The following is a 15,143-nucleotide window of genomic DNA, read 5'->3' as shown; positions in this document are numbered from 1 at the left end:
CCTTAAGTTCATACTCGACAAATATTTCATAAAATAACTCATATTAACATAAGAGCATTCGACATCTGGAAAATTTACGGGGTTAAATATTTTGAATATTTGTTGGAAAATGTCTTCCTTGTAACAATTGGTTTGTATATACCTTACATAAGGGTAAAGTATCAATTATGGGTACTTTTCATTTAAAATTTGGGGATTTTCATATTTTTTCTATGTGAAAAAAACAATTTTGAAGAATAATATTTTAGAAAAAGCATTCATTAATGCATTTGAAATGTGTTTTTATATGTTTGCAATTTTGCATGGGCCATATCCATTGTCCACACATCATGACCACAGATTAATATGTATCATGTATCTATAAATCTTATTAGGAGAAAAAATGGTTGTCTGTTACTGCCCGAAGATTTGAGAACCACATAGTGTTCTGCAAGGAAAAACAGAAGATCTACTAAATACCCTATTAAGCAATAGAAATAATCAATAGACAGAATATAAAATAAATAATTATGAAATGCAATTGAACAAAAAGGAAACAAAAATTATGATATGCAGTAAAACTTATCTCGTCTGATGTGAGCCTCAATATAAATATAGTAGACAATAGACAAGTGAAACAAGTACATTATTTTAGTTATGTTTAAATACTTAGGATAATCAAATATAGCAATGTAACAGGATAAACGAAGCAAAATGAATATAATGTGTAAGATAGCATAGGCAAAAAGAGTTTTCCTAGATAAAAGCTGTATACCTTAATACCTACTGACTATTCATAGCATTAGATTGGTGGTAAGAAAGAAATTCCTAAAAGCTTACATGATTAGGTTTTAGATACATAGTATGGAGTGTGGCACTTTTTAGATGTAAAACCAGGACAACTCAAAAGTAAATAAAATTGGTCGGAACTGGAAGCCTTTGAGATGTGGTGCTTCAGGAAAATGCTAAAGATTCCCTTTACCAAGAGGGTGACCACTGAAAAATTAAGAGGTACTAGATAAAGTAAAAGAAAAAACAGTTATGCAAAGTGTATTCGTCCATATGCACAAATAGAATTTGAGATTTTTGGAGGGGGGCGAAGCAATATTATATAATAATATTGGATAAGCTTAAAAAGGATGTAGGAAATGTTTAGGGAGGCTGTAGACATTTTTTTTGAATGGAGTCTTAGACACCCCCCGCCCTTATTTGAGCCTATTTATCAGCCCAGAAAAGATCAAATGATAGGACAGACTTTAAGGCATGGAAGCGTACTAAAATCAATAATTGAAGATGTTGGAATACATCATTTTATACAATAAAATAGGAAGACCAAGGGCAGAGTATATGACACAAATCATGAAGGATAATATGAATAAAACAAAAAATGACCTGAAAGCATTAAGCAACTATAGCGAAGTATGGAGAACTGCTACAAACTAATTCAAGAACAAAAATAAAAAATGGAATGTTCTATTACAATATAATATTTTTATTTTATAAATTATGGTTGATTGAATGCTTCTACACTGATTACAATGTACAGTAGGTCACATCCTCTTGTAATCAGCCGCGGTATTAAAAAGTTGGCCACAGCATCAATGCATAATTTAGTCTACCGCGGTATCGTAGTCATACGCGGAATCGTGTAGACAGCAGCAGCATCATTTGGTCGCCCTCGGCATCTCTGACGGTCGGAGCAACGTGCAGTTGTTAGTTTCATAATTTGGTCGCAAGCGACATCTTTGATATAATGATATACAATGTATAGTCAGTCAAAACTATATGGTAAGATTAATACGCTATAGACTTAAGACTTTCATGGTGCCGCAGTGGTCCAGTACCAGGAGAATGTAAGGATGCACTAAGAAAGTATTTTTTTAAATCGGTATCCTGATATGCTCATGTAAGGATTTTGTTTCGAGAACTAGAAATCAAATATTTTTTTGTATGTATGAATTATTTTTACCAATAATTAGAGTAAATTTAAAAACCAAATTGTAAAAAGCCATGGATATTATCCACAATTATAATATGAACAGTGCAAAGGGAAGAGGAGCACAAAGCCATAACATTATCTACAATAATTTATTTATCAAGGAATTATTCATGAGAGGGTGCATGCTAGTTATCAGGGTTCAAAAAATGAATAAGGTTAAATTAAAGAAAAAAAGGAAGGGCAGCACGGACAAATGCATTTTAGGAACCAAAAAAAAAAAGAAAAATTAATTTATGTACATTTTTTGGATTTTATAGTTATTAAATTTGACAGTATGTACAGTTTATTGCATAGGTATTTCAGTAATTATATTAATTGGTAATTATTAGAGTATATTATTTTTTGGGGGATGGGAGTTAAATAAAACTGTGCGGTAGCAAATAACATATATTTTAGGAGTTGAATTTTATTACATATTCACAATTAACCAAAATCATTCCATTTTGTTATTTTTTTCAGCTTCAAATAATATGGTTTGAACATAAAATATTTTGAACATTTTCTCAAGTATAGGAAATGATAAAACAATATTATTTTGTGTACATTTAAAGTATTACGGTTATTCGTTTTTTAATTACAACAAAATAAGAAAATCGTCCAATGATAAATCGAGTGAATATCCAATGTTGTAAAAATTTGAACTTTAAACCCTTATAAAATTGAATTTAACTTTCCAGTAGACTTTTTTTCGATAAAAATAGACAAACTTACGAGAAATCTTGAATTAATTTTTCAAATCTTTGATGTAAAAAAAATGTTTCATGAAATTTTAACTCAAAATAATTTGGAAATTTTCATGATTTTTAAGTACTTTGTCAAAATTTGAAATTCAGATGCACATAAAAAAATTTATTTTGAATCTTTTTGACAAAGCGAAAATATTTTTATCGACATTAATTTTAAAAAAAAGTATTATATTATAATAATCCAAAATGTCATATGCCTATTAATAGCTCAATATGAGAGAAAATATTTTTAAAATTGTATAGCGTATAAAAATGCTAATATAAATACATTCAGTAAAAGTTTAATTTATACACAATTATTTATTTTAGAGTTAAACCAAAAATTAAAATCGATTTTGTCTTAAACCATTTTAACCAATTAATTACCATTTTTACTTAATTTTTTATCTGTTTTTCTCCACGCCTTTGAAAACTTTTGGGAATTTTAAATTTTGACTTCCCAAATGCACCAATAATATACACTTCCACAGTTCCACCGGAAAAGATACAGATGTTGAAAATTGAAGCATTATTTCAATTTGCTATCGTTTACACATGCACGAATAAAAATATATCATTGTAAAATCAATACATTCATCGCTTTGCTGAGAATCTAAAATCCATTGGCTTTGGACGTTCACTTTTTGTGAGCAGGACTATAGGTATTTTATCACAAGTGACTTAGACAAAATATAAAATAAAACCCTCCCCAAAAACAGTATAGCAGTGTTTGTAATACCTCGAATGCAGGACTTTTAATGTTAAAATGAAAATATTAAATGTTTCAAATGTCTATACCATAGACATTTTATTGAAATTAAAAAATACCATGACGTGCCAACTACCGACATCGAGTAGAAGGTAAAACAATTTTAAATATAAATGTAGAGTGTAGAATTTTGTTCTGTGCGATGTTCAATATTGTCCATCATAATTAAATTTTAGCTCATCGCAAGTATGTTCCATTCGCCGGGAGAAAGTGGTTGTGCACAATTCAAAACGCGACTACCCAAAGTCCCAAACTTTGATGGCAGATGCACGAACGATGCATAGTGTATACCTACCAGTTGGCCGTTAAGTTGTGCTGCCGGTTCGTATTCGGCTATATACTTTTTCCAGGCGATGCATATCGTGTGTAAAATCGCCACCGCTTACATCGAAATCGACAGAGGTATGTTAATATGACAATATATTGTGTTTTTTGTAACGCGGTCCCGTACCTATTATAGCCGGGTTGGCTAACATAACGTGTGTGGTTTTGTGACCGTGTAAGTGCTGTATCACGTTGTCGAGATCATTGCAAAATGTGTGTGACCTCTATAACACTATTATATAGTTATAAATTAGAATTTTAAATCTAAAAACAGAAAAATGATTCAAAATCTAATATCAATATTCAATAATCATTTTAAATTTAAATAAAAAAAAATTGATATGTGAAATTGAAATCAAAATTGTTAATTTTGAATTTAAAACCTGTCTGTATCTAAGTACTTAATTCAATACAATAAATTCAGTGTTTGGTAAGAACGTAGTTCATAAACGCATGTTCATACGTTCACGTTCATATTAAGTGAACGATATACGAATTACGAACGTCACTTTTTTTTTCAATTTGAACGTGAACGTGAACTATATTTTTATGACACTCAATGTCTTTACCAAATACCATTTGACAAATATATGTTTAAAATATTATTAAAAATATAAAATTCTTATACTAAAAAAATTACAAAAATTAAATGAACCAAGTGGAGGTATTCATTTTTTCAATGAACGTGAACGAACTTATATTTTTGGTGAACTTTGCGAACACATAAATTATTCTTCGAAAACCCAATATCGTATATTATTATTTACTAAATACGATGAAGCCATAAAAAGGAAAATATGATTACATACTGAGTACAACGTTCATAGATTTATCATATTATAATATCTGAGATCTATGGAAATCGCTAATCGTCGTAGTTCAACTCATTAATGAGCAGACTTTCAAATTTGAATGGAAAATAGCTTCATTATCGTTCTACCCAGAATGTAAAATTATGTTGTAAACAATAAAAAAAAAAATTTTGTACTAGATTAATGCCTAGTGGTGGGTGGGGTGGAGTAAATGTTCACGATAATTAGGCTCCAATAATTGCTTAATTTTAGCTACGTGCCTGATCTAATTTTCAAAAAAGAAGTTTTTATCACCACAAGTTCTCCTTAAATAGTACAAAAAATCTTAAGGATTTGAAATGTGGTCTTAATGTAGGTAAAAATATCGAAATTTAAATAAATTCCTCACTGGAGTAAAAAACTGGAAAGAGAATGGTGCTTAATAAATCACTCTGTATGTGAGAATGTATTTTCAATTTTAATGCAATATTGTTACTTAAGTCCTGAACCCTACAGCGATAAAATATGAAGTTCTGACGAAGATAAAATATTATAATTGAACGAGCCTCACTTTATATAGTGTACATAGGTTATAGGTCTACCTAAAACCTATTATAAATTTGAATTGTGAACCATTTCATAATTATTTATTTTTCTGCCCATCTGTATATCGAATCGTTACAGTCATATTTATATGTTACAGAACATTAATGTATACATTATATTATTATTATTTCGTAGTTGAGATATCATCTTATTTAAATTATTATATATATATATATATATATATATATATATACATAAAATATATATAACATATTAATGATAACAAATAGATCATAGATGGCAAATGTGTTATGCAACGTGCAACCTGTAGTACCCGTGAAAGGCACTTAGTAACTACATCAAAAAAATCAAAAATTTTCCTTCCACTAATCGTACTATTTTATACTAATATAATAAATAATAATACTCGGTTAAAATTATTACATTTTTGCCTTTTTAAATACAAAATGTTGCCAAGCATGTTTTTGTGTACAATTGTGTGTGCTGCAATCGCCGTCGCAAAGGCGTCAAACATTTTAGTGTTTATGCCGATGCCGTTTAGAAGCCATTTTCGTGGATTTCAACCATTGTTCGAAGAGCTGTCACGTAGAGGACACAATGTAACCGTAGTGACTTCTTACCCTGAAAATCGTCAGATTGCCAACTACACGGAAATAGGACCATTTATTTCCAAAGGACATGGTTTGTTAACTGTTAAAATATAAGCATGTCATATATGCAACATAAGAAAGATATTAGAAAATAATTATATTTTTTACCATTTTTTTTATCATTATCATTTTAAAAGTTTTTAATCCTTTGAATGACATCGCGCAATTCATTTTCCAAAGCAGAGTATTATTAGTTTATGACTTATGAGTTATAATTTTTTGAAATATAGATGATGAGTGGAGTGGAGTAGTACAATGGATGGTACCAAAATACCTCGCAAAATGATGGCCCACTACTCCTCTCATCGAAACTTTAAATGCTTATAAAGTTATAACTAATAAGCTAGTTGTCCGAAATTTGATTTTTATAGATAAAAATACCCTTAATAATATTCTGCGTTGGAATATGAATATTCCTGCAATAGTAAACCACGTAAAAATAGTGATGAAAGAATAGTTGTACGATTTTATTCAAAACCAGTTAAAGATTAATTCAAGAATATGAAGTCCCGTTTCAAAGATAAAAATTCATATCAATTTTGGTAACTCCAAGGAATTCAATAACGACCAGCTAACTCAAAACAACAAAAACTATAGAAGTTGCTGAATGTTACAATCATAAATACACATGGGAGCAAACATGGCAAGACTTTTTTGGATGGTATTGCTAAAACTAATTGGTATATATTCTGTGGTGATATAATATATAAATATTGATTTAAATAAAATAGATATAAATAAATTTAGATACCAAAATATTCTGAGTTATTACGTATTTTAATCCTACATTAATAATGAAGACATTAGAGTAAATTATATAAAAGGGTCTTAAATTGTCTTGATCACGTCATTTAAAAAAAAAATGTAATTGATTTTCATTATATATTATATAATGGGGTAAGTACCTATGTTTATGAAAATAGTACAACTCATCATTATAGTACAATTATATCTTTAAAAATGGTTTTAATATACAGAGCAATAATATTTTATTGATGAAAATCGATCGATCGACTATATTTTTTTGGTAAACTTACAACATTCATAATAATGAAAATCGGGTTAATGTTAACTTCGACAAAATATGTAAATACTGCAATTTAAAATTATTTTTCTTAGATAGAAAATTATATAAAAAGGTGTAAACTAACAAAAAGCGGGTAAGTGGATGTCGCTCTGCTGTACAGTAGGTTACAAGTGGGTCACTGTATAATGGATGGAATTAAATTTGAATTCAATGATACAATATCATTGTATAAGAAAAACGATTCTGAGTGGAGACGGTATGTCAGTGTTGGTTTAAGACATATTAATACCAATATATCTAAGTCAAAATTCGAATTTTAAATGCTTATAAAAAAAAATTGTGCCTATGTATTTTAAATATTTTACAATTGCTATTGTAAAAATATATCAGGAGCCTTGTATTAAATTTTCAAGCTTTTTCACCCAACAAATAAAATTTTATTGGTATTTATAGAAAAAAAACTAAGAAAATTGAAAATTGACAATGTCCGTAAACATCTCAAAAAGAGTCAAATTGTTTTCAAAATTGTATCGTGTTTAGAAAATGCTAATATCAACATTCAGTGAAATTTTCAAGTATCTACAGCCATTCGTTTTTCAATTACAACAAAAACAGAAAATCGTTACATGAGAAATCGAGTGAATATCAAATGTTGTAAAAAATAAAAATATGAATTTCAAACGCTCATAAAAATTTAATTTGACTTTCTTCTAAAAATTTTTTTTTTGATAAAGGTAGACAAATTTATGAGGAATCTTGTATTAAATTTTAAAATCTTAGATTTAAAAACAAAATTTTTTATGAATTTCTAACTTAAAATAATTTCCGAATTTTCGTCGTTTTTACGTATTTTGTCAATATTTGAACTTTAAATGCTTATAAAAAAAAACTGTGACTAAGGATTTTTAATTTTTTTCATCTATTTTTGAAACAATATACTAGGAGCCTTGTATTAAATTTTCAAGTCTTTTTAACCAACAAATAAAATTTTATTGATATTTATAGAAAAAAAAAATTAAAAAAATTGAAAACTGACAATGTCCGTAGACAGTTCAAAAAGAGTCAAATTATTTTCAAAATTTTACCGTGTATAGAAAATGCAAATATAAACAACCTGTGAAAATTTCATATATCTACGGCCATTTGTTTTAGAGTTGCACTAAAAACCAAAATCGATTTTGCGTAAAAATTCCCGTTTTTCCTTAATTTTTCTTTTGTTTTTCACGTCGCTTTTGAAAACTACTGGGAAATTTTTACTTTTGACTCCCAAAGTACCAACTAGATTCACTTTCCAATCAGAAAAGTTGCTGTTAAAGAAAATCGAAGCAGTTTTACTGTCCTAAAAAGGTGACGACAGACACAAAAAAAAATAAAAAAATAAATAAATAAAAAAAAAACACATCATTGTAAAATCAATACATTCATCGTTCCACTCAGAATCTAAAAGGTATAGGTCGGTGGAAGACATAAGTGCCAAAATGATATAAGAAAAAAAAGGCCTTATCGTACGAAAGCACTAAAATCGCATCGTATGAAAGCGCCAAAGTCCTAGGTAGGTTAGGTTGATCCAACAGATATAAAATTTAGAACTATATCGTTCAAAAACTCCAAACGTTTAATCTTAATCTACGTATTCGTAGAAATCAACCAATTTATTAAAATTATATTTATTAATTATTTGTATGTATATTATTAAAACATTTAAAAAAAATCAACTAATCTACCTTAATTTTATTTATATGTATATTATTGAAAATTTTTGAAAAAATTGAAAAAATTAAATGATTTATGAAAATGATGTATACTTTTGGCATTTGACGTTTTATGCGTATGACAACGTTGGGTATAACAGGAAAAAAAAATTAGATGGGCGCTTATGTTCTACAATTTTTGGCGAAAATGATATAATGATATGTAATTTTTGTACATTTGGAACTTATGTCATACAGGCTTACCTAAATCTAAAATAAAAATTAAGAAATGGATAAAATATACGGTATAGTAATCTCAATAAGATGTAAACGTATTTAATAAATTAAAAAACAACCTTTCAATAGTTCTGATCTTAAAATTAAGTACACAAAATATAGAAACCAATTAACAAAAGATATTAAATGCGCTAAAGCGCTATATATTTCTCTAAAAATATATATAAGTCAATAGGCTGTAAATATAACATTTTTTGCTAATGTTTTAATATGATCTTGGATTTCTTGGATTTGAAAGTCTTTGTGGAGATTTGCATTTCTGACAAACCATGGGGCATTTGCAATTATTTTGAGGTCTTTGTTTTGGACAATTTGCATTTTTTTGATGTGCGAGGATGCACAATTATTCCATATCGGGTAAGCGTAGAGAAGAATTGGGCGTATAATTTGTTTAAAATTAGGAGACAGCAATTTTTTGTATTGTTGAATTTTTGTTCAGGATAGGATAAAGCATTGAGATGCGCTGGTATGTTTGCTGGACTTTGGATGAAATGTGGGGCCGCCACGTGAGTCGTTTGTCAAGAGTTAAACCTAGGTATTAACCTAACCGTTGGTTGCCATGGTATATTTTCACTGTCAAATTTTAGTTGTGGGGGAGTAATATAGCGACGTTGACTAAAAATGACTACTATGCTCTTCGAGGCGTTGATTTGGATCCTCCAGTTTTGACACCAGTGTGAGAGGGTATTTAAGTGATCTTGCAGATTTGTAGTTATTGCTTCGATGTTGCGTGATTCCGTGAAGATGATTGTATCATCAGCGAAGAGAGAAATTTGTGTGCGGGCGGTTAAAAAGGTTTGGAATATATTTAATTAAGTAGACAATAATAAAAGATAAATATTTCTTCAAATTTTGATTTTGAAAATAAAATAGTGACAGCTATTGCTGATATTGCTAACGAATTGAATACATTTTTTGATACAGTTTGTGAAAATATTGTGGTACAAATTAATAAAAAACAATAGTCTGTTATAAGTATAATACCAATATTAAATTTAGCTCATATTTGATTTTCCGATACTAATTACTGACTTTTTGACGAAAACTGGACTTGTCTGGTTCTTGCACAAAGCTCTTCAATAACAGTCATGATATGTATGTATAACTGATTTGTTTTAGAAAGAAATGTTACGGAAATGATGCACAAGAACTTTGTGACGTCGGCTTTGTCGGTATGGAAACTCGGCGAAATATTAACTGAAGTCTTGAAACATAAATCAATGGTAGACTTCCTCCAAACGAATTCCGACTCATTCGATTTAGTTATAATAGAATCGTGCTGTCAAGAATATACTGTGGTCTTGGGCCACAAATTCAACGCACCAGTTATTAATCTGGTCCCAGCCATGCTCTGGAGCAGTATTAGCAAATGGATACACGTCCCTTCCACATTCTCGTACATACCAAACATTCTTTTGGAAACAACAAGTGATATGAGTTTCACGCAACGTTTAAAAAACACCATTACTGGAGTGTTGCAGCTGTATGTAGAAAATTATTTGTATTTACCTAGAATGAAGGAGGTAATGGATACACACTTCACATACAAAGGGTGGGAATCCAGGCCTTCACTTGAAGATATGTTGAATAATGTGTCCTTAACACTAGTCAACGCTCATCATGCGGTTGGTGTATCCAGACCATATCTTCCAGGTGTTATTGATGTAGGTGGTATGCACATCAAAGAGTCCAAGTCCCTGTCTGGGGTATGTATAGCTTATTTAGTATAGCTTATGTAGGTACAATACAATACATGCTACATATATTGTTTGCATTCTTTTTATTATTTTTCTCCTTGGCTCCCAAGTCCCAACTATATGGCCTTATGGGGCCGGTCACATTTGTAGAATTATATAGATGTATATTAATTTTTGATCAATTCAATTAAAAATAATTGCTATGACATTTTTAAAAAATACTGAACTTTTGTTGATCCGTGTAAACAACTTTATTATTAATTCGAATGTTCTATATTATTATTACTTGTTTAATATTGTCAAATAGTGTATAAATCAAATTTAAATTCAAAATAAATTGTATTATTATATGTAGGTTCATAACTATAACTGCTTACACAATAAATATTATTTAGTAAGGATTATGTAGCCATTAGGTTCTTAATATTATCTATATTAATATGAAGTATACATCATCAATATTCTATATCTATTTTCCATTCTCAACAGTTTGATAGACAGTATACTAGTACGCTAGTATACTCTATGTAGAGTTTTTTTGATTCATCACTCCAACCTGATAGGTAGTTTTTCCTTAAGAACCTCTCCAGTTCCCCACTTCTATGATGCTCTCAAGTGATGTTATGGCTATTTAAGTCCACCGAAGGCTGTAACCAGGACAAACTTAGTGTTTTCAACCAAAGACGAGAGTTTCCTTCCCAATGCGTGTTTGATGGTTTGTAGGTGTTGTATATATTGACTTTATTTATATTCAGTGCTACTGTGACTGTATCCCAGTAAACATTTTTACGTATTTTATACGTTAAATATTCGTTTATCATTTACGAACTAACGTATAATACACGCAGATGTCTGGTTGTTAAAAAATATAATTGTGGTATAATATGGGGTCAAAAGATAACTATTTAACGAATATTCAACGTTTAGTATCTGTTAGTTGTACATGTTTAATCAACGTCTATTCTGCGTAAGTATTATGTCGTTTTTTTGATATATTACGTATAAGCTTCATATACATTTAGAATATACGATAGATATTTTTCGTATAAATGTAGTATATATTTAGAGTATGCAGTGGATATTTTTTAGAAAATATTTAATATTTTTTAATAGAATGGATATATTTTGTGTAAGGTTAGTATATATTTAGAGCAGAACTTATTGATATTTTACCTACTAATATATTATGCAATTAATATTTAGTTAATCTAGAAACCTGTCAATAGAATATTTTTCAAACATATTTAGATTCTTCGTATAATTAATGAATTTATTAATGCAGTTGAGCATAATCTACCTGTAGATTTCTAATAATACTTAGTGTTTTGTTTATTTCAAGAAACAATAAACATTTCATATTTTATATTTATTGTCAATGTTTCTTAAATGTATAGTGAACTATCCACTAGCTAAAAACTAAATAAGGTAGACATTCGTACTGATATAATACTAAATAACATAATTTATTGTAAATTATACGTTAATACTTATCTACATATCGACGTAAGTTCAACTAACCAATAATCCCCATACGATCAACGTAAAATCAACCTATTTTAACTTATAGTACACCATTATTAAACGAATAATTTCTACGTGTATTCATACAAAGTTATACTTATGTTTACTGGGATTCTCTACAATGATACTAGAACCCTACTTAACTGTGTAATTTCTGACTTGATGTAAATACATAGTCCATATTTATTGTATAGGTGTTGATTGGAATCCTTGAACTTTCTGAAATTGGATTTGAATACCTATAACGCTCTTACACAGGAGCAACATGGGTTTTCCTTTCTGTAATGACAATATGGTTACTTCATATTCATCTACTAGTTTTCGTATATATTCATATTTCGCCTTTTTTAGACATTCGTCATTGGTTTTCAGTTTGGTTAATTTGTACATGGATTCGTCAGAGTACACTGCAGCTAGTAGATAATAAAATCAAAACAAGAGAATAGCTTATACCTGATACTTACTCGTATTGTGATGTGATATTATTTTGTATACCCATATAGTTATTTTTGAATGTTTGAAGCTATTCGCTAATAAAATAAAAACAATGTAAATAAATCTGTACAGTCTACCATCTAGGCTCATATCAAAATAAAATATTTCATCTTCTTAAAAGAAACAATGTATACATAATGTGTTGTATTATTTTTTGTTTTAGGATCTTCAAACTTTCGTAGATTCAGCAGAGCACGGAGTAGTTTATTTCAGTTTTGGTTCTGTGATTAACTTAAATCACTTACCAAAAGAAAAATTGAATATTTTTCTGGGCACTATTGAAAAATTAAAACAAAAAGTAATACTAAAATGGACACCAAATGCTAGTGTAAAGTTACCTCAAAATGTTATGTCTGGTTCGTGGTTTCCTCAAAGTGATATTTTAGGTAAATATATGTCAGTACCTACGCTGCGACTTTGGAACGTATTTGAGGGGAGTGATCCGATCAATCTTTTTTTTGTTTGATTTACTTATATTAACTTTTTATTTATTGTTTATAATTTTGTAAGCAATGGTATTTTCCAACTTTAAATTCCCTGAATTATGTTCTAAAGATGCTCTTGCTCTACCAAGATAAAATACCTCATGCAAAGTACTAGTATTGTATTTCCAAATATTGAAACATTTATGCATACTATACAGCTCACCCAAATGTCAGACTTTTCATAACTCACGGAGGATTACATAGTTTAGAGGAAACTGTTTATCACGCAAAACCTGTAGTTGCTATACCATTTTTTGGTGATCAGCATTTAAACATGAAATTAGTAGAAAGAAAAGGCTATGGTAAACTAGTAGATTTTTTTAAAATTACGGAAGAATCATTTGGGAATGCCATCAATGAAGTATTATCGAATCCAAAGTAAGTACAATTAATTTATCATATATTGTACCACACTGCATATGAGTACCTACAACAAATTTGAATATTCTTGAATTAGGTTTAAAAAGAATGCGGAAATCCAGAGTCGTGTCTACAGAGATCAACCGATGAAACCTTTAGACCGAGCTGTGTACTGGGTAGAATACGTTATTCGGAATGGAGGAGCTGGACATCTTCAAGGTGACTCCGTGGGATTAAATGATATGCAGTATTTTTTGTTTGACATAGTATTTCTTTTACTAATACCAATTTTATGTATAATTTGGTTATCCTATTTATTTATTGCAAAAATTACATCCAAACTATATTAAAAGACAACACTGCACATAATTATTTTGAATCTCAATCATTTACGTTAATGTAACGTGATCATTTGTTATAAGACATGAGTCATAGAAACGGATCGGATAGAAAAAATTCCAAACGGATTTTGTAACCTATCACCCTAGTGGTATAGACGCTAGGGTAGTTGGGTGACCAATGAAAGTATACGTTCCGTATATACTGGATTGTCCTGTTTTCCCGGCGAAAGTTATACGAGACGCATTTTGTTAGTCCTGTATATTTAAAACTTATGATTTATGTTATATTAAAATCGTTTTACTTTCGATATTTTGTATGACATTATTCAATAGAATATTAGAATCTTATAAGGTAAGTACTCATTAGTGATTTTTTTGGATTTTTTTAGAATTTTTTTTTGTTGTCAGCAACGTATAACGTTGTGCTATTTACAATCTTACCGATCAAGTGGTCAAATGTGTGAGTGTAGCAGACTATATTACATTAATTACCTTTTTATTTTATAATATCCATAATTATTAATATTTTGTGTATGTAAAATATTTTAAATATATTTTATTTTTCATTATTATTTGTACACGACAGTAATAGTTATGGGGAAGTCGTCGTGGTGTGGTATAAATAATAATAATAAGTACAATTTTATAAAAATATACATTTTTCGTATCTGCCTATTTGTTTTTAAAATGCCAAGAAAGAAGGTGGATTTTCACTCCAAATTTTAAATCAGAATTTTCTTTTTTAAGAGACGCTACTAAAGTCGAAAAAGTATTTTGTATAATATGTAAATCAGTATTTTTTATAAAACATAGTGGAAAGTGGACTTATACATGGTGGCTGATATAAAACAATATAGATTCTACACATACTACAAAAATGAAAAAAAAAACATTAATTTGTATTACCAGCTGCGTTTAATTTTTAAAAGTTTATATGTTAAGACAGACAATTTATTTTTATTGATATAATTTAATATCAATTTTTTTGTATAGTAGTATTATAAGTTATAACAATATTATAATAGCAATATAATTATAAATTATAATACTAATATCTGCTAGTTTGATAATTAAGTAATTATTTATTGATTTCAGTAGTTTAAGACTATAGGTTGCTAAACAATTATGTACGCCAATCATTGTGTTGTAGAAATATACAATATTATTATTAGTTATTACTATGAAGTTACTAAATTTTGTAGTCTTTATAAACTTATAAAAAATATTCCTAATGTGTATAAATAACATTTCTAAAAAAACCGTGATTAATTTTATTTAAATGTATCGAGTATCTAAATACTTAAAATGTAAGTATCGAGTATCTAGTATCCTAATACTCCAAAGCCAAGTACCTATCATGGCGATAATGATTTTTGAGTATCATGCTCATCCCTTAGTACCTACCTACTACAATCAGTGTTGGCC

At 28.9% G+C, this 15,143-nt stretch overlaps 1 protein-coding gene across 1 annotated transcript; it reads left to right on the top strand.

The window, feature by feature from the left end:
* Window positions 1-5,436: 5,436 nt before the first annotated feature.
* On the top strand, window positions 5,437-13,747 carry LOC111028477 (UDP-glucuronosyltransferase 2C1-like). The gene is made up of 5 exons (XM_022307133.1): window positions 5,437-5,835; window positions 9,939-10,525; window positions 12,696-12,918; window positions 13,176-13,395; window positions 13,475-13,747. Exons 1-5 carry the CDS (start codon window positions 5,445-5,447, stop codon window positions 13,725-13,727), a joined length of 1,674 nt encoding a protein of 557 aa, XP_022162825.1. The 5' UTR covers window positions 5,437-5,444; the 3' UTR covers window positions 13,728-13,747.
* Window positions 13,748-15,143: the final 1,396 nt, after the last annotated feature.

The sequence above is a fragment of the Myzus persicae genome, unplaced genomic scaffold (assembly GCF_001856785.1).
Source record: "Myzus persicae strain clone G006 unplaced genomic scaffold, MPER_G0061.0, whole genome shotgun sequence".
NCBI classification, from domain to species: Eukaryota; Metazoa; Arthropoda; class Insecta; order Hemiptera; family Aphididae; genus Myzus; species Myzus persicae.
This window is presented reverse-complemented; position numbering and strand designations above follow the sequence as displayed.

Bases quoted from the DNA above. Each gene is read 5' to 3' on its own strand.
- LOC111028477 (XM_022307133.1), top strand. From the start codon at position 5,445: ATGCAACGTGCAACCTGTAGTACCCGTGAAAGGCACTTAGTAACTACA. The intron at 5,836-9,938 runs GTTTGTTAACTG...GATTTGTTTTAG, and splicing joins ATTTATTTCCAAAGGACATG to AAAGAAATGTTACGGAAATG. The intron at 10,526-12,695 runs GTATGTATAGCT...TTTTTGTTTTAG, and splicing joins AGTCCAAGTCCCTGTCTGGG to GATCTTCAAACTTTCGTAGA.